At 43.1% G+C, this 18,752-nt stretch overlaps 1 protein-coding gene across 1 annotated transcript in view; it reads right to left on the bottom strand.

Annotated features, from left to right (window-relative positions):
• Window positions 1-710: 710 nt before the first annotated feature.
• The window catches only part of luzp1 (leucine zipper protein 1), a 40,505-nt gene continuing 22,463 nt past the window's right edge, over window positions 711-18,752 (bottom strand). Inside the window, exons 3-8 of the mRNA XM_070920757.1 lie at window positions 12,227-12,571; window positions 9,831-12,096; window positions 8,365-8,957; window positions 8,081-8,260; window positions 1,441-1,724; window positions 711-803 (exon numbers count right to left, since the gene is read on the bottom strand). Of these exons, the coding sequence (XP_070776858.1) occupies window positions 1,482-1,724; window positions 8,081-8,260; window positions 8,365-8,957; window positions 9,831-12,096; window positions 12,227-12,358 (3,414 nt within the window). The 5' untranslated portion in view covers window positions 12,359-12,571 and the 3' untranslated portion in view covers window positions 711-803; window positions 1,441-1,481. The remainder of the gene's footprint in view (window positions 804-1,440; window positions 1,725-8,080; window positions 8,261-8,364; window positions 8,958-9,830; window positions 12,097-12,226; window positions 12,572-18,752) is intronic.

The following is an 18,752-nucleotide window of genomic DNA, read 5'->3' as shown; positions in this document are numbered from 1 at the left end:
AAACCTTAAAAATGTGTTTTGTTTTCTTGTTGTTTGCGCCTGTGTTTATATGGTTTTGTGTATATATGTGTGAGGAAATCGGCAAATATGGCCATCAAAGCAAGTAAGAATAAGTGAATATGATGAGTCGACAAAGATGGTAATTCGCTTCCTGTTTTTGGTCACATTTAAGGTAAAGATCCTTTAGTTTGTGAAGAATTCTGCATGAAGATCCAGCCCTGTGAGATGAAGATGCATCTTAAACATCGTACTGCTGTTGCTTGAAGATTGGGTTGTTTTCTTCGGTGATGAAAGGTTGAAGTTCTGATGCAGAAGCGACATATCCAGCTCCATTCAGGTCACTGTAATGGTCCTCTGAGAAAGGCATTCTCAACGTTTGAGTCCTTCTTCCTCTAACTCTCTTTAAACCCTCTCTGGCACGCAGGAAAATCTCCAGCCGTCCCCAGCATGCCAGCCTCTCCCTTGTCACGTTTCGGGATTATACTATAATACATCCAACACAAGAAGCAGAAGAGGATACACAGGCTGGTGAGACGACCTCCAAAAACACTGTACAGGCACTGTCTTTCCATTTATGCCTCTTCTGGGACAGAGAAAATTCCGGATAGGAAGAGCTGTTCACGTCTCAGCGTGCACTCAGGGCCAGAGTAAGGATGTCTGTGGTTTGCTGTTCTATATGGCTGCAACTACTATTTTCTTTTCTGTAGATGTTGACTTTTGGAGATGGTGGTAATGGTGTAGCCACTAGTTGATGGGAGACTGATGTTTGGCCCTCCTTGTGCCATTGAGAGCTTAATGGAGTGCTGTTAAGAAAAAATGAAGAGAAAGATCTTACTTCATCATACTTCATATTTTAAACACAACTATTCATCTTCTTTAGAAGCATGATTGGCCCGTAATTTCCAAATAATTTCCTAGAAAATTTGCCAGAAAGAACAAGGTAATTTGGTACTAATTATGGGGAAAATAGAGACAGTGCTCAATTGGTACACTTCCAATTAAAATTATTACAATTAATTTCCAGAATAACTCAGAGAGGCTTTTAGTCAGTGCACAGCAGGTCAGCTGAACATGAATAAAGGATTTCTCTGTATGCTTGCTTGTAGGTTTAGCTACAGTACAGTTCACCTGGAATTGCCTTGCACAAGGACGCCTCAGCAGGGTGGATGCTAACTGTTACATGCAGTGAACTTGGGGCTTCCCACTGGGGGTAATGCTACTTATTAAACCACCGCACTGCTGCCACCATGATGGATGCACTAAACCCACTGCTGTAAAATGTGCTACAGCAGTGTCAGGTCAGCTTAATACTGCAAATTTGATTTGAAACACCCTTAAGAGATTTGAAATCGTTGCAACAAGGGTAATTAACATCAGTTTCCTTTAATTAATGAGTTTCTGGAGTCCGAAGAAAAGAAAAGATCCTGCCCTCTCTCCTACCTGTCCTTTTGCTGTAGAAATCCTGCACAGACCAAGTTGGTCTAATGATGTTCAGAGGGACGATGGCTCCACGGTCTGCTCCCCGCTCCACTCCTCCCCTCGGCTCTGGCCCCTGACCCCTGACCCCGACTGGCCCACAGATCCCCTCTGGTGGAGGCCCCTGCTGTCTTGGGCGCCCGGTCATAAGAGCTCCCCAGGTGGTGAGGGTCGCTGCTGGGCAGCTGCCGCCTCCAGGAGGCTGGGCTGTGGCTCGGGTTTGGACTGGGCTCTACGCTATCAGCAGCCTGGAGAGGTTAGAAAATGAGATAAAGAAAAGTCTTGTTCACAGTCTGAATTGGCAGCTGCAGCAAGTCCTTGTTTAATTAGTGGACTGGTTTGGCATTGGCTGGGTCAGAAACACAAACATTACAACAGAGGTCAGTTCATTCAGTCCCATATTCTGCAGTTGTATATAGGAGCACTGGGCATTTTGTTTGGACTTTTGCATTATGTGGGCATTAAATACATGCTGTTTATGTTAACTGGTGTGTGACAAGGAAAGTCTGCCATGTGGATGTCTGCCAGGGGAAAAATCCCCAACCAAAAACCCCAAACATACCCCAAGCTGAGAGATTTATAATTTGGTGGGCTGACTAGAAAACAAACCCCAAGTTACTAGTCTGTGGTTGGTACAACGGCACGTCCCCTCTCATAACCTCAGTAACCCTGCTCTAAGAAAGCGAGAGTTAGATGACGATGCAGTTCCTAAAGCACACAGAAACAGCACCCCGCTCCTGTAATTTCAGCTTTAAAAAAGCACCATAATTAGTGACATTTGGTGGGTTGGAGTTGGCTTCTGATGCAGTTTTAGAATGCATTCTCGCTAATTGGCTTTAATGGAGCCCTGCTGGACTGCCTTTCTCGGTCTCCAGGGGTAACAGACAGGAAATCAGTCACCAGCAAACACTGCCAAGTAGGCGTGTTCAGTGTGGTCACTTCCTGCTCCAGTCACCGAGGGGAGGAAACGGCAGAGTGGCATATTCTCCTTCTATGGTAAGCCACTGCTGCAAGACCGGGGGCTTTCACAGGGCTGCCATGTAAAGCACTTCCAGTGTTACTTCTACACTCAACAGGAGGCTTGTACATTGTTCAACACATTTTAACAGACTTAAAATAACAAAAGTTAATAAAAAGTACACATATAAACAATAAAGACAATAAAGGTTTGGCATGTATTAACCAAAAGTTCAAAGAAAAAGCTTGAAAATGACGAGTGTAATGCGCTATAGAACTAAACAGCTTTTAAAAGATGTGTGGCTTCAGTAGAAGGAAAATTAGTAACTTCTGTGTGTGCCAATGGAGAGCTTTTTCCCATGTGGCTGAAAGTTAATTTAAGAAAATATTTGGGCAAGAGGAACGTCAGCCTGTAATAAATGCTGTTAAGCAAGTTGATGTGCCACAGCAGAGGAAATCTACTGGGAACAGCAAGTGCTGCTGTCATCACAGACCTGCTCCTGCACATCACATCAGATTGCCTTCAGCTCGGAAAACCCACGTTTATAGGCTGTCATAATCAGAAACACTAAATCATGTCTGGCAGCACAGCATGATGATTTGAAAAAAGAAAAGGTGGGACAAAGAAAAGCAGTGCTGTTAGGTACACATCTCCAACTTTTACATGTCAAATGAACAGGGGAGTCTTTTTGACATTTTTGGAATAAGCTTATTCTCTTTCTCGCCTAGAATTAGATGATGATGAATATTTTGTTGGAGCCAGCATCAGATTAGCTTACCTTAGCATAAAGACTGGAAATGGGAGGAAAAAACTAGCCTGGCTCTGTCCAAAGGTGACCAAATCTGCATAGCAGTACCTCTAAAACTCACTTATTAACACACCAAAGTGTAAAAAGTTGTGGGCTGGACTATTTCTAAGCCACTCTTTATGCTAAGTTAAACTAACCGGCTGTGGCTTCATGTTTACAGTACAGACGTGTGTGGTATCAATCTTCTCATCTAACTGCAAGAAAGCGAATAAGTGCATTTTCCAAAATGTCGACCTATTCCTTTACGGGTGTTTTAGGCTTTACGTGTAGATCTCTAGAAATCCTTCATTCAGCTCATGCACTCTGGACTTTTATGAGAAAAAAGGCTCTCCATTTAACAATTATCAACACGGTTTCCAAGAGTTCACTATGAAAACCAAAGAGACACTGTGAGAAGACCCTCTAATACCAAATGAAGGCCAGCAGATTTAAGAAATAACACAAGTTAGTGTTAGCGTGTCAGAGCTTCTGCAGAACAAATTATGCCCCTGCTTTAAATCTGTCTGCCCTTGGTCTCTTGCCCAATTTTAAAGGAATGGTGTTGTCTTGCCAATCCAAACTCTTAAATCACCTTTCCAGTAAGACAAGACTCTTGACACTCCAGATGAAATGTTCCAGAAAAGGTGAAATTTGTGTTTCATTTGCCCAGATGATGATCTGTTTATTGGTTATGATTTATAAAAGCCATTTTTTTTATTGCTTTTCACAGGTCATTGGTACAGTGTCTGTTGTCTGATGTTTTACTACTGAAAACATCCCACAGTCCAACTTAAGCTGCTGCACAGACTGTTATTCCAGAGAGCTTTTTCTGTGCGGGTCACATCAGGCGAACGGTGAATAGTAGAGCAGCTCAGATCCCACACTTTACCTTGCAGCCACTGGTTTTTGACTCAACAAAGGATGTTTTAATATCTTGCTCACTGGCCATATCTGCCCCGCTGTCCTCAGCCAAACATAAGTTCACGGCTCATTCATGTACAGGCTGAGGTTTCCTCCTGCTACAGCGGGGAGGAATTACTACAATGCTGTTCTGTTCTGTACTCTGAAGTGTGGAGAGACTGCTACAGAAAGCAGGCACTCCCCCATTTTAACACTGACCTGTTTATTCATATCAGAATTGGCCTTCAAGTGTGTTTTGACCTGGATGTGTATGCTCTTTCCCTGCAACCAGTCCTGCCCACTATGTCAGAGTCTTAACAAGACTAAGTCTACAGCTATGAGGCTGTACTCAGGCACAATGGTGCTTTGAGCTAAATGCTATTGTCAGCTAATGCTAACATGATCACAATGCTGATGTTTAGCAGGTATAATGTTCATGTTCACCATCTTAGTTAAGCATGTTAGCATGCTAATATTTGCTAATTAGCACTAAACACAGTGCAGCAGGGGCTGATGGGAATCGTTTTGCAGGTATTTGGTTACAGTATCAGGCAAATTAAAATTAGACAAATTCAAAATGTGGTGCTATAGGTAAATTTAGGGGATCAACAAAGTCACATCTGCACAAAATATCATCAGCAATCAGTTGTTAAGATATTTCATTCTGGACCAAAGTGGTGGACCGACACTGCCATCCATAAAGCCAGCAACAGTCAAGGTTAAACAGCAGCCATGGATACAGAGCATGATGACACAACCGTGACCTTAGATGAAAAGATGTCATTCTCTGTCCCATAAAAGTCGGAATAAATGACATCCAAATAATTTATACATGAGGTTTAAAAAAAGAAAGCAAATCAATAAGCTATCAGTTTTCCCAGGTTGCTCCAGGGTACTTAAAGGAATTTGGTGTGTTGTCTCCTCCTTAATGACTATTGATCGATCGTGCCTCACTGGTCCACAGTAAGCTGATTTTCAGTCTGCTCTACTCTCATCACTGGGAAGCCTTTGATGTGAATGGTCATACCAAGAAATTAAAGTCATGTAGATTTTAATATCTAGTAACAACCTTCTCTATGTTCAAAGCAAATCTAGAAGTAACCGTCTCAAACAATAACATCTTATATAACAGCTGCTATTTACATGCAGACTGCAACTTTAATGGATCAAGCTATAGCCAAAGATAGAGGAGCACTGGTACTAAGTGAAAGAAAGATCAATGGGATGTCAGTTACTGATGATTAGCTACATTCCTCTTCCATCAACCCATGTGCCTCCATCTACAAACTTGTAATAATGCAAACCTCTTCTATCAACCTTTGACATTGCAATCATAAACTAATCCCAACCTCCCACTGTCTCAACTACAGCTGTATTTATCCAAACCTCTTGGGAATGGACGCTGTTCAGACCACTGAAATGTTCTGAAATCCAAACCAAAGATGATCGGCTGTGCTCCAAGACATGCTTTAAAGCCCAATTACGAATTGAAGTGTGTTTTTTTTGCACTGTAGCAATTTCTTTATTCGTAATTGCTATCCAGATGGAGTGACCAGTTCATGCATCAAATATCAGGATGAACAAGGTTTTACTGTACCGCAGAGTCAACAAAGTGGGTTTAGGAAATTCCCATAACAAAACTGACAAAAAAGAGTGACATGAGGAAAGGCAGGTCACGTCTGATTTACCACATTAGACACAGGGAAGGGACTCATTCCAGGGCTCAAGAGTAAGCAGGGGTATCGAGGGTGAGTGATGTGGTAGAGGGTCAGAAAGAGGATGACCGCCGTCCTGAAAATGCAGAAATGGGGTCAAGGCCATGCAGTAGAACTGATGTGGGCACTGACCCTGACAGAGCTTCTCCAATACATGACTTGAAGTCACTTTGTTCATTTCAGGGCTTGGATGACAAATGAAATAGGGGGATGGAAGAGAGAGGAAGGGAGGGGAGGTGGCTGTCCCCTAATGCTCTTTCTACCAGTCTGTATCAGTGCTGAAGGGGGGCGTTAAGGGTCGAGGCTCAGTGTTAGACAGATTTCATTAAATCCATTGAGGCTAATAAGAGGGAGGGGCCCTGTAGGTAATCACAGCTCTCAGTTAGTTGTTTTTATGTTTTTATGCAATGGCTCGTCTGGCTGGAGATGAGAGACCCCAGCTGAGGGTTTTGAGATCAGATTCAGATTGTCTTTGCTGTGACTGGTGTGTACCTCTGTGAGTGTCTGCATGATACTCTGACAGATGCTCACATTGAACAACAAGTTTGAACATTCATTTAACAAAAGTCTTGCACTACTGCACTACTTCTAAAAGACCCCTTAAATCATGGCTCTAGTGTAACAGCTACAAAACAACAACACTGTGGTATACCACAAGATCTACTCGTGCATAGTATACCGTGTGAAGGAAAAAAAAAATGTAGTCTTAAGAAATGTCTCAAGAATTATCTTCTACAGACGATCTCTGTGTGCTGTATACATGCAAGACAATTTAACTCCAGATAACTTTATTGCCCTGGATCGCAAATGTGACCAAAGATGATGGATGAGACAGCAGACACTTTGCATGTGTGTGTCTGTCTCCTTGGCAACGTCCAGTTTATTTATAGGGGAAAACACAGATCTTACCCAAAAGCCTCTGGTCCAGCCTAGTTTGTCAAACTGACAGACTGACATGTTATTGTAGCCATGGAGCTCACTCTGTAAGCAGCACTACAGCCGTTTGACAATATATTATATACAAATAGACAAGTAAGTTAATACTGTACCCCATTCGTAGTTTTCACCTCATCTTTCTGATGACTTGTGTGAACTTTCACACTCCATCAATTAAATTGTAGATATGCACACAATCTCACATGTGAATGCATAGGCACACATACATGAAATCAGAGGGCTTAATCTGGTTCTTAGTACAGAAGTTAGTTGTTTATAGCTCCACAATCAGTCTTAAGTGGTGGAGAAGTTACGTGCCAGGTTGTGCTTATAATGGTGAAAGTTTCACCATACTAGATGTGAAAAGAAAACCAAAATATCTTTAAATAACTAATTACAGATAATAACTTCACATTAAAGTCACAAATATAAGATCTTGCACAAAGACAGATATACATACAGTATGTGCAAAAAGAAGCATCAACGTGATCAATACACAAATACACATTAATCCTATACACGTACTATGCTGAGGTGAGTATTTGAACAGTTATCTTCAGTAATGTTTGCGTAGAATAGCACTGTAGCCTGGCAGGGGCACAGACTGTAATGCGGTGGCACATTTAAAATACAAGAAAGCTATTTTCTTCTCCTTGAGGTTTTCCTAACCTTCTTTTCCCCCTGTTGAGGTCTTTTTCATTTCCATCCTCCCTCTTTTTTTTGTCCCACCCTTTTCTCTTTGTGCTTACTGGGGCAGCAGGAGTGGGGCCTACAGAACTGCTGTGCTAAGCTTGAAGTCGCAGAGCCTGGCGTCAGGGAAAAATACAAGCTGAGCTCTCATGCAAAGTGGACACACCAGGAGCTCAGCCCTGCGGTTGTACTTTCTGGACTTTTATCTTCAAGACAAAACTATTTGCAGAGTGGTGTGGATAATACCTTCACCTACATAGCATTTTAGAGAGTATTTCAGAGTATTTTAGAAGCCACATTATGCAGTAAAAGCTCAGGCATGACTGTTTCATGCCAAAAATGTTTGAGAAATCTATCGTAAAAGCAGACACAAAACAAAAGGACCACTTTTCCAAGAAGGGAGGAATGAAACTGATTTAGTTTGAAGCAATCTCCCATGACCCACAGGTAATACATTGACATTCAATGTAAACAAAACCCTATAACAATTTATATTTAATATAGATTTAATTATTATTAATTAATTTATATGAACACTTTCTATAGACCTCCATTGTTTGAAAAGAACACATCTTATGAGAGCAGAAAAGTGTAAAAACCTAAAGTTGGTTGTCCTACCTGTGGTTGTGGAGTGTATGATCGGCCCCAGGACTGAGAGGTAACAGGTGCGTGGGGTACGATCCTGCCCAGGCCTCCTGCCTCCATGGAGGGAGACTGTGAGCGTTTGCCTCGGCGAAGCCCTGGTTCCTCGACTTCTCTAGTATTAGTAACCACACTGTTGATCCTGCGCATGTACACCTGGGACAGGGAGCAACACAAAAGTGGTTCACTCCTATCCTCCAATTTACTTTTGTATAAGGAATGTACTCATTCTCAACTCATACATTTATTTATTAACTCACCTCTGCAGGGGACGGCTTGGCTCCCTTCTGTGCCTCAGCATTTACAGCAGCTCCTGTTCCGCTGTTTATCGTTTCTTCTGTGTCGAAGGTGGTTGCCCGGTAAGCCCTCCATGTCGTCGTGGCTTCTGCTTCATCCTCCGACCCACCATCAGTCATCATCGGTGTACCCCCTCTTCCCCGGCCTGTCTCATCCACTGACGCAGTGCCCCGGTTCCTCCAGGTGCTTCTCACAGTCACATTCTTCATGTCTGGTAAACTGTCTTCCTGGGAATACTGGTTTTGTCTTTGGCGTCTCCAGCTGGTGACCGTGGTGGTGCTACTGCTGCTGCTGCTTTCGAAACCTGACTCTGTGTCATTTAAGTCTGCAGAGGTGATGTCCGGGGACTGGAGGCTGAAGTTGCTGCGTTGGCAGCACAGGTGGCTGGTGGTGGTCTCCATTCTGGAAGTGTTGTGGAGTTTGGACCTTGATGAGGAATCATTGTTTTCGTCCACCCCACAGTCCTGGTCCTGGCACGGCCGCAAGGTGATCTCGCTCTTGGGAATGGAGATCTCATACGGGACGGAGATGCTGCCATGGTGCTCGCTGCTGGGGCCTGGCAATAAGTAGAATTATCATCAAATACTTTCAAAGCAAAACATTTCATAATTGCAACAAGCTAATAGTAAGACTCACAAGACAGAAATGCAGTGTTAGTCGTTAGCCGTGCTAGTGGTCTAGTACTTAAGATTATGACCAAAAACCTGCAAAATTAATGACATTTACATTAGCCATAGCTGTATTTGCTGTTGTGCTCCTGGAGTTAGCAATTCAATGTGAGCATGATAACATGCTAAGATGGTGAACATGGACCATGTTCATGTTTAACATTATAACTGCTATAACTGCTCAGTGTGTTAGCATTGTCATTGTGAGCATGTTAGCATTTAGCTCAAAGCTGCTAACATGGCTTGTTTTTACACAACATCTCGTGTACCTCATGTTTTATCATAGCACCTGCACCATTAAAAACATGACTACCATTCTTTATATGAGCATCATGTAGCACTTCAACTGATCCATGAAAATGCAAGATACCTTTTATCTTGATTAACTCAATCAGTGAAAACTATACAAATTAACTGAATGAGAAATTACAAGACTCTAGCAAAACAATATTTGACTTTGACAATCGAATGCATTGCACTTCCAGTTAACATGCAATTTTACTGCTGAGTAAATATACTACTCCATTTCCATGATGGTTCATTATGTGAACAAAAGTGTTGAACTATGGACTTGATCAATGCCAAGACAGGATTTCTGACCACAAAGGGCTTCAAGCTGGTAGTGTTTGAATGGTCACATTGCATTACAATGACGTTAAGTTTGTTGCTTCTGTGAACAATTGAAGATGTTGTCTTTACCAGAACATTTACAAATGGCAGTGTTCACTGAAGTCAAACTGGTTTGTAAATTGTGAACTCACCTATGAGGATGTTACTGGTGGAGGTGTGGCGCTCTTTGATCGGCATGTGTTCACTGGACACACTGCTGCTGCGACTGCTGGTTCTGGAAGAGCTTGGGTCATTGGGGTAGATGGTGATACTACTGGTCATTTTACTAGTGGTGGTCACCATAGGTTTGGTGGAGATTTTGGGTTTGCCATTTGTAGACAAAAGTTCTGACATCATCATTTCCTTCCTGTCAATCTCGACGATTGCAGGCTTGATGACAGCTTTTGACCTCAGTGCCTCACGTGGGCTACACACTCGCTGGATCTCAATCCCTGATGCCGTATGTGTGGGCCCCTGGTGGCCTCCGTCAGGTAACGGTGTTCTGCTGTGGAGCTCCTCATCAAACGAACTCCTGGTAGAAGAACCCTCTGAATGCGAGTCATGGACATGTGAGTATCTAGGATATCTGGAGGTTGCAGTACTACTGCTCACAGTTGTAGCAGTCATCTCAGTTCCAGGCTCTGGTTCAGAGGGCCTTGAACCTGTAGATTCTGTTTCGGAGGCAGACGAATGGCCCTCTGATCCCTGGTCGTTCGGCAGCAGTGGAGTGACGTTGGATCTGTAGGCTGTGTAGGATCCATTGGCTTTGGACAGGGTGGAGGCGACAGATGCAGAGGCAGATTCCTGAACCTGGTCTGTTGATTCCTGATCTGAGGCAGATGCTGTGTCCTTCTCTAAAACAGAGATACTGTTGATGTTACTGTCAGGCACTACATCAGAGTTGTTTGATTCACTATCACTGCCAACATACAATTTTGAAAACTTTTCTACTCTGCTCTTTTTAGTCTCCCCATCAGTCTGTTTGTGAGCGGTCCTCAGTGGCTTCTGGTCATTAGCTGCTGGAGGATAGCGACTAAGAACAGACGCTTTTTTAATATCACTAGATGTGTTTACAGAGCCGAGAGTGGCTCCTCTTGTCTTTTCCTCAGTTCCTCGTCCTGTGTCTCTTATTCCGTTATCAGATGAAATCGCAGTAGTTGGGGTTTTGGGTGTCCTTCTACTCTTGTGAGCCGGACTGGGGGCTCTCCTCACAGACTTGGGAGAGCTCTCCTCTGAGTGGCTCAGTTCCTTCCTCAGCTTGGTCTCTCTCTTATGCTGAGGAGAGAGCTCCCTGTTCCTGTGTTTGGGGGAACTTGGTTCTGAGACAGTTGCAGCACTTCTATATTTGGGCTTCTCTTGTCTGAAACCTCCCTTCACAATAATTTCCTCATTATCAGCTTTGCCATTCTCCAGGACCTTGCTGGGGCCAACGTTAGTGCTTCCATTGCCATGTTTATCCACATTACTGGTTCCATTTCTTCCAATTCCACCTTTACCGCACAGCTGCGTCCTGAGCTGTTCCACCTGCTCGCTCAGTTGACGAGCCCGGTTTCGTTCCAACTGGAACTTCTCATGAAGTTCGCCATTTTTGGACTCTGAGCTCTTTAGATCCTCCTCCACTATCTCCAGCTGTTTAAGGCGGTTCTTCAGCCTCTCTACTTCCTGTGTCAGCTCCTTTACTTTGTTGTCCTCTTCCTGTGAGCCCTCAAGACCAATGTTCTTCTCATTTTCAGATTTGTTCACAAGACCAATGTCATCAGCCATCTTCAAGTAGTCAAGGCTCTTCTTGCGTCCTGCCAGTTTACTAGTGAGGAGCCCTGTGGATGAAAGCTCATCCTCAATTCGTGACCGAATGAAATCTGCGCGACCAGGGTCTGCCGACATGCCAAGCCGGTTCTTCTGTTGCTCCAATTTTTCTGTCAGCTTTAGAATGATCTTCTCATCCTCTCTCTGTTTCTCTAGTAGCCTCTTACGCTCATTCATAAAGGTCTGGGTGAATCCCTTGAGTTTCTCCAGCTCCATGGCCAAAGCCTGCTCTGCTCTGTCCAGCTTTGTCTCAGACCCTTCCAACTCCTTCAAACGTGCTTTGAGGGCCTCCAACTCAGACGAGAGCTTCTTGGTCAAGTTCTTCTCCTCGTTGAGGCTTAGGCAGAGCTGGCTGCAGTCAGACTTGCTTTTCCCAAAAGCTTCTTCCAGTTTCTCCAGTTCGGCCATCCTCCGTTGTAGACGTTCAATCTCGGCCTTTAGCTCCTTTGTAAGGCTTTCCTCCTCTTCCAGTTTCTCTCGGACTGTGCGGCAGAGGTCCTCGGCTTTGCGTACCTCTTCATCCTTACCCTGGATCTTTAGGAGACATTTCCTCAGGACGTCCACATCACCAAGCAGGGATGAGTTGCTGCCCTCTGCCTGGATGATTTTGTCCTGTAGAGGAGAAAGAGTTCAACCATTAATCAATCCATTCATGTACTGTATTTCAGTTCCACCTCTTTCCACACATTGCTTCTCAAATGCAAACACAAACATACACAGTCAGATGACAACCAGTACTGACCTGTAGGTCAAGTAGCTCATCCTCACACTTCTGCAGCTTGTTGGTTGCTTCTTCCAGTTCATCCAGTTTTCGGCCAAGACTCTGTAGCTTGTGCCGCAGGTGGCGGTGCGTCATGTCTTTATGGTCAGACATGGCTACAAAATTCTTTGTGTTTTATCTGTTGTGTTTGTTTTGTTGCTCAGATTATTTGATGACAGGTCCACATTTGTGTGGTAGTGATATCAAGTCCCTTAGGTTCTTGAAGAACTTTTTTTCCTCTGTGGCCTGTCTTGTTTTGTTGATATGACTGTCGCTTTAAGACTCTGAAGTTCCCTCAGAGTGGTGTTTAGCAGACGAATCTGTCATCTGTAGGAGGGAGAAATAACACTTAGTCATCTACAATTTGTCAATGACAGTCATTTGCATTCTCAAAAGGTAGCTCAGTAAGTGAGGAAAAGGACTGCACCCAGTGGCACGTCAGTACAGTCAGCATACTGTATAATTTTACACTTCCATCTGTGACATAAAACATAGGACAAGACTAAATGAGGCCAAACACCAACACATCTACAATAAAACATTACATTATCTCTGGCAAAGGTACCATTCATCATTATACAATAAAGTGTGCATTAAGTGGACATAATATACAAATTGCACCTCTCTTCCTTTTTGCCACTGAACCACCATGTATTTCACCTTGCCTGTCCTTTGAAGAAGCTGGGGGTGGCACTGCTCACATGTGTGTGCGAGTATGGGGGTTTCAACATGCCTGAACACACTTGCACACACAGACTCACACACTTTGTAGTCTCCCTGCTGTTCCAACATCGATTTATACTTGCCTGCCTGCTTCTGCTGACAGCAGCATATCTCAATAACACCGGCCTCCTTCACATAGCACATATCTGCACTCATATACAGCAGTCACCGTGGCAACCACTACATCACAGGCTCGTCACAACAGTACACACATTCATGGTCACTTGGGACGGATGTGATGATAAAAGAAAAGTGTTTCACGCTGCAACAGAGACTATTAGGCAGAAAGAGATGAGCTTTGATACAAGATCAGACATTAAAAAGATCCCTTAATAAATTGAAGCTGTGTTGTCCTTTGCCTTGTTAGTCAGTTTATACATCCATTACAATGTGCTAGTACCCATCTGTGGCTCTATGTGACGAGAACAGAAATTATTAGCATGGCCTCCATAAATCTAAGAGCTGAATCTTCTAGGTAGCGGGCTTTCCAACTCCTTCTAAATCCTATTACTCCCCTTCCCCCTGTCATTCTGCTGAGCTACCCCCACTGACCGCGAAGGAAAATCGACCTGAGGGTAGAACGCAACATCTGCACACATCATCACTTATTGACCCCCTGAGAACAAGATCTATGCCTCCCGTTTCCTCGTCTACTGTACCATGTTCAAAGATTGCCCTTCTAAAGCTACAAACCACAACATATAAAGACTACTGTAGTTTTCTTTAACATTAAATAACTTTTACTGCTGTAAAAACATCAACCAATGCAGTAAATCTGCTCAATCTTTTTATCTGTATGAACTATGTGCGTACATCGTATACAACAAGGTATAACTTGCCATTATGGTTTACTCCAGCATAGTTTCATATATTTTCTATCGTTTCATTTGGTGTAAAAAGCCCAAACCACTCTTCCCACAATTCATTAAATGTCTTGTTGAACATCAACCAAGGCAATAAGCTTTGAAAGTCAATATGGCAACGATTACTTTATGAAAAAGCACAATGTGAACTCAAAGCATTTAGCTGTAGCGTTTTAATTATTCTTTACTTTCATGAGGTCTCGTGGTTTGGTAATCTTCTCAGTGGAGTACAAGACTAACGGCAAAGTACATGGACTGTAGAGGGAGTAGGGAAAAAGACTGGGGAAAAATGTTGGAGAGAAAACTGCTAGTCTAGCTGTCCACTTGAATGCCAAAACACCTTAGTCAATAAAGTCATTTTGTGTTGCATTAGCTTTGCCCAGCTGTGGCTTGTTAAGGGAGTTGTAGACCAATTTTTCTCTGTTGTCTTGAGGTGGTTGCTGTGATCCAAACCTGTCCTGACTGATCCTGTTCCAGTGGACTAAAAATACTATGAAAAATCCCCATATATCCATTAAAAGCAGAGAGCGCTCTCTGGCACAAAAACATTTAAATAGCTACAGTGCAATTCTTCATGACAGTTCTTTATACTGCACAATGCAGCTCTGGGAAAATGTAACCACTGAAAAAGGTACGAGAATAACCTTTAAACAATGTGTCTCAGGAGAAAAAGTTGATTCTTTGGACACCAAAACTAGATGGTAATTTTTCCCATTTGGTGGTCATATTTCTCCTTACCCACTCAATAATGAAACATCAACACAATGAAACAAAGTTCAGTCTTTATTATTTTGCCTTTAACATATTTTTTGATTACCTTACGGTTGGGTTTTGGGCCCCTACAACTCTGAGAGCAGCTCTGGTTGTGCCTCGTCCTGGTTAATAATGGTGTTTCTCTAGGTCCAGCTACTCCTGTCTTGGCAGGCTGCCTACCTCTCCTTTCATTCTCCCTTTATTTCTTTGCCAGCTCTTTACCTCCCTCCCTCATCTCTCCCTTCCATCTCTCTGAGACACGCACACCAACGCGGCCAAGTGGGCACTTTTAATGGGGCGGCGGTGCGTGCAAAGCGACTCTGGCAAGGGCCCGCCTCTGCCAAACCAATCAACATACCTGATTCACTTATCGCAGGGCTGGGGCCTCATTAGCTACATTTGGGACAAGACAGGAGGGAATAAGAAGGGTGGTGGGTGAGATGGAAAGGAGGAGAGAAGAAACAGGATGATGTAGGGCGGTAGAGGGAAAGGGAAGGGCAAGAGATTAAAGCTGAAGAAATGATGGAAGAGTGTAGGACATAAGTATTTAGTCTTAGACCATGAATTTCTACCATTTAGGACCATGACCCACTTAGATAAGCGTTCCTAATATTTCCGTATTCCTTTGATTTTCCACACCTGGAAACTCATGAATCCGGAGGATATTCCAAAGTTTATTATTCGTCTTCAAGACTGGCACAAAAAGCACAAAAGTGTGGAGCTGTTTGGCCAAGAACATGGTTTGAAAACATGGAGAAGGGAGGGAAAGGAGGGAAGGAAGTATGTCGGGAGGGGAGTTGCTGAGGTATTCTGAACTCAGCTCAAATTGAACACAGAGTTTCATTGCCCTGTTTTGTGCGTTCTTTGACAATTATGGAAAAACTGGAGGGGGGTAGGAGCCGTGAGACAGGGAAACTGACCCCTTTTATTCAGACACATTCCTAATGACGGACTAACCAGGGCACTGCCAGTCCCTCGCTCTGCCTCGTCTGCTCTTAACCAGGCCACTGACAGGCTCTCCCAAGCCTTCTCTCTGCAGAAGCCCATTCCTAACCAGGGCATTGTCTGGGTTTTATGGCCAAGGCCCAGGGAGTATATAAGATGTTTCTAATGTTTTGCTTTCGTCTGCTTTGAGCATCAGATGGATCAGGACAATTTGGAGTCCAGATTTCCTAACAGATTCCTGTTATTGTCTTTGCCAGGGTGTTATTGTCCCAACTGGCAAAGCTGTGTGAAAATTGTGACTACTTGACCAAAGTCTGAAAGCAGGATGTTGTCTAAGCTTATACAGCAGCTGTAACAAAACTCACAACCCTATATAAAGTAAAGAGAACACTGAAAACAGCTTAAGCCACGACTGCCTACACTGTACGACTGTGCACCTTCCACTTCCTGAAAACTGGACAGGAAGTTCCCTACTTGACCTTTCGCTAACTTCTACACTCCTACAGCCGTTGTTACGAGAAGCAGGACACTGAGACTGTTGATCGGCAGCAAGAGCGTAGGCTGCCAGAGTACAGTTAGCTTGAGAGTGAAGACAGAAAGTTGATGAAGAAAGCAAGGTAGATCCAGAAACAATACAAGTAACAGAATGGGGAAAATGAGCCAAGAAACAAGGGAAAAATAACACAAGGACATTCATCCAGCCAAAGCAGGCAACTGTCCTGGGGCCTCAGATCCTCAGGGGTCCCAATGGCTCCAGATACATAATGTGGCAATTAGTTTGGGGTAGTTTAATTAATTGAAAATGTGTTTGTTAATACTGTATGCACCATGGTTAAAAACTGAAAAAAAAAAATAGGATCCTTAAGAAAATACAGTTTAAGGCCTTTATTATTTTGGTATCAATTGTAAGCACAATTGCAGGTCTAAACTGGTTCTGCTATTGCTTTCCTTTGCTGTAGGTTGGCATGTGCGTGTCACACAAAGACTGAACAGCTCTCTCTATCCTGCTAAACGTGAATTAGTGAGTTTGTGAGAGTGCGTGAGTGAGTTACATGCCTAGGTGTAAAGAGAAAATGAGACGGACATGCGAGGAAAGACAAAGATGCAATGGGAGAGTCAGACAGTGATGCATGCGGGGGGAGTCCTGGTGGTCCTGGGGAGGACAAAGAAATAGATAACCAGAGGGGCTTAATTTTGTCTTGTCAATACCAAACGGACTTGGAAGTAAAACTTTGTTGAAGAGGTCCATCCACTCAGCTTGCTCTCTCTTTCAAACACACATACGCACACACCAAGGTTACAATCATACACCATATCATTAGGGCTTTAGCCTGCCTGTTGCCTTCAGTACATTCTGTTCTCTCCATGAAAGAGAGAAGGAAGGAAAGAAGAAAAAAAAATTCCCCTCTCTTTTGCACTTGACGTTGGATTGGAACTTATGGGTTTGAAGCGCTTCTGCCTCATAAACGGTAGTTAATAAAGGGCCCAGGTCCAATCAAAATGCCTCAACCACATCTTCATGTAGGGGATTATTGCCAGTTTGCGAATGTGAATGTGTGACAAATACTTTGAGTGTGTGTGAGTGTGTGTGTGTGTGTGTGTGTGTGCGTGTGTGAGGAGGGACGACTGCAGTGGATGGATGCTGGCGCAGCACTGGAAGCCACAAGATGGTGGAGACCTGATGCTTGGCCTGCATTTTTCTGTTTTTCCAAGAAAGAGAAAACCGGCATCCCATAATGTTCGGTTTGTCGTTTCCTGTGCTGTCATGTTACTTTTTTCTCTGTTTTTTTTTTTTTTTTCACCCTTTCAGTTTTGCACCGCTTCTGGAAAAATGGTAAAGAAATGAAAGGCAGTGTTGAATTTCAGCAGAAAAATGGATAAGGAACAAAAGGTCATGTAGTTGGTTCATTAGAACAGGCTGAAATAGGATGGGAATACCTACTCCCCTTGGATTTTTCCTTAAGCTCCTGGGTGAAATGACCACTTACAGTATAAGTATTGAAATGTGGTGAAATAGTGGGTAAACAAAACGTCGTTTCTGGTAGAAAAATAAATTTGTTTATGGGAAAGGACATTCAAGTTAACCACAACACCACTATAATGACAAAGCAGATGCTGTCTGCCTGTCAGGGCAACATAACTCGATGATAAGATATTCCTAAGTGACATTATTTCCTTTTTCTTTTCTTTGCTTCCACCAGTTATTTCTCCCTTAACAAATTTAGTCGATATATATCTCCGTTTTGCTCCATTACTCTTGACGGTCTTTCCTCCAAGGACTGGCTGCCAATGACTGGAAATGCACAGCATGAACATTTAGCTTCATTTCAGTTTGGATTTCCTGTCATTTGTTAACAGTCTGAAGTAATTTTACAATTTAAGAGAAACAAGCCGCTTTTTATGGTTTTGAACACTCGCAGGGAGTCACAAAACCAAAATAAGAGAGAGCGAAGGGAAAAAAAAGGGTTTGGGTAAGAAAGATGGCGTCCTGATGGGGTAAACCCGAGCCAACCTGGCAATTACAGGTAAGCTGTCAATCAGAGCACATACAACAGATTACAAATCAGAGCTGAAACAATTCAGAAGAATTGGAGAATTCGAGAAAACATTTGCCAGGTAAATCTATAATGAAAACTATTGTCATTTGCAACCCCATTAAAAATAAAAAAATGTTCTTAGAAAGTTCTCACATATATGGTAATAACTTTTGAAAATAAAGTGGATAGATTGTGCACAACCAACCCAAGTTGGGTTCAGGTGCAGGATAAAAAAACAGTATACAAAAGAAAAGGAGAGGTTGTCCGCACAAAGACATTTCCACACACACACACACACACACACACACACACACACACACACACACACACACACACAGTCATAAAATGTTAAAATAATAAATAAGATTGTAAATTATAAATCTCAATCACAATGCACTATTCTTCTGTTTGGCAAAAAAGAAAGTGAAATAAAGGTAAAACGTGACACACCTTTAGGCCAGTGAAGTCAAAGGTTAAGCTTAGGATGAGGGTTATCCTCATGACAAACATTTATGTGAACATCATGGTCAGATTTAGTTTGAAAGCTTGGCTGGAAAGACTTGGCTGAAACAGTCCTCTCTCCGGCCTTAGCCCAGTAACACAGAGCCTTTTCTAGGTCTCTCCTCCCCTCCTCCCTGTCTGTCTACATCAAGAGTCTTGTTGCTGGGGCTTAAAAGCAGCACTCTG

The sequence above is a fragment of the Enoplosus armatus genome, chromosome 15 (genome assembly GCF_043641665.1).
Source record: "Enoplosus armatus isolate fEnoArm2 chromosome 15, fEnoArm2.hap1, whole genome shotgun sequence".
NCBI classification, from domain to species: domain Eukaryota; kingdom Metazoa; phylum Chordata; class Actinopteri; order Centrarchiformes; family Enoplosidae; genus Enoplosus; species Enoplosus armatus.
The sequence above is the reverse complement of the archived record's forward strand: the minus strand, read 5'-3'. Positions and strand labels throughout refer to the sequence as shown.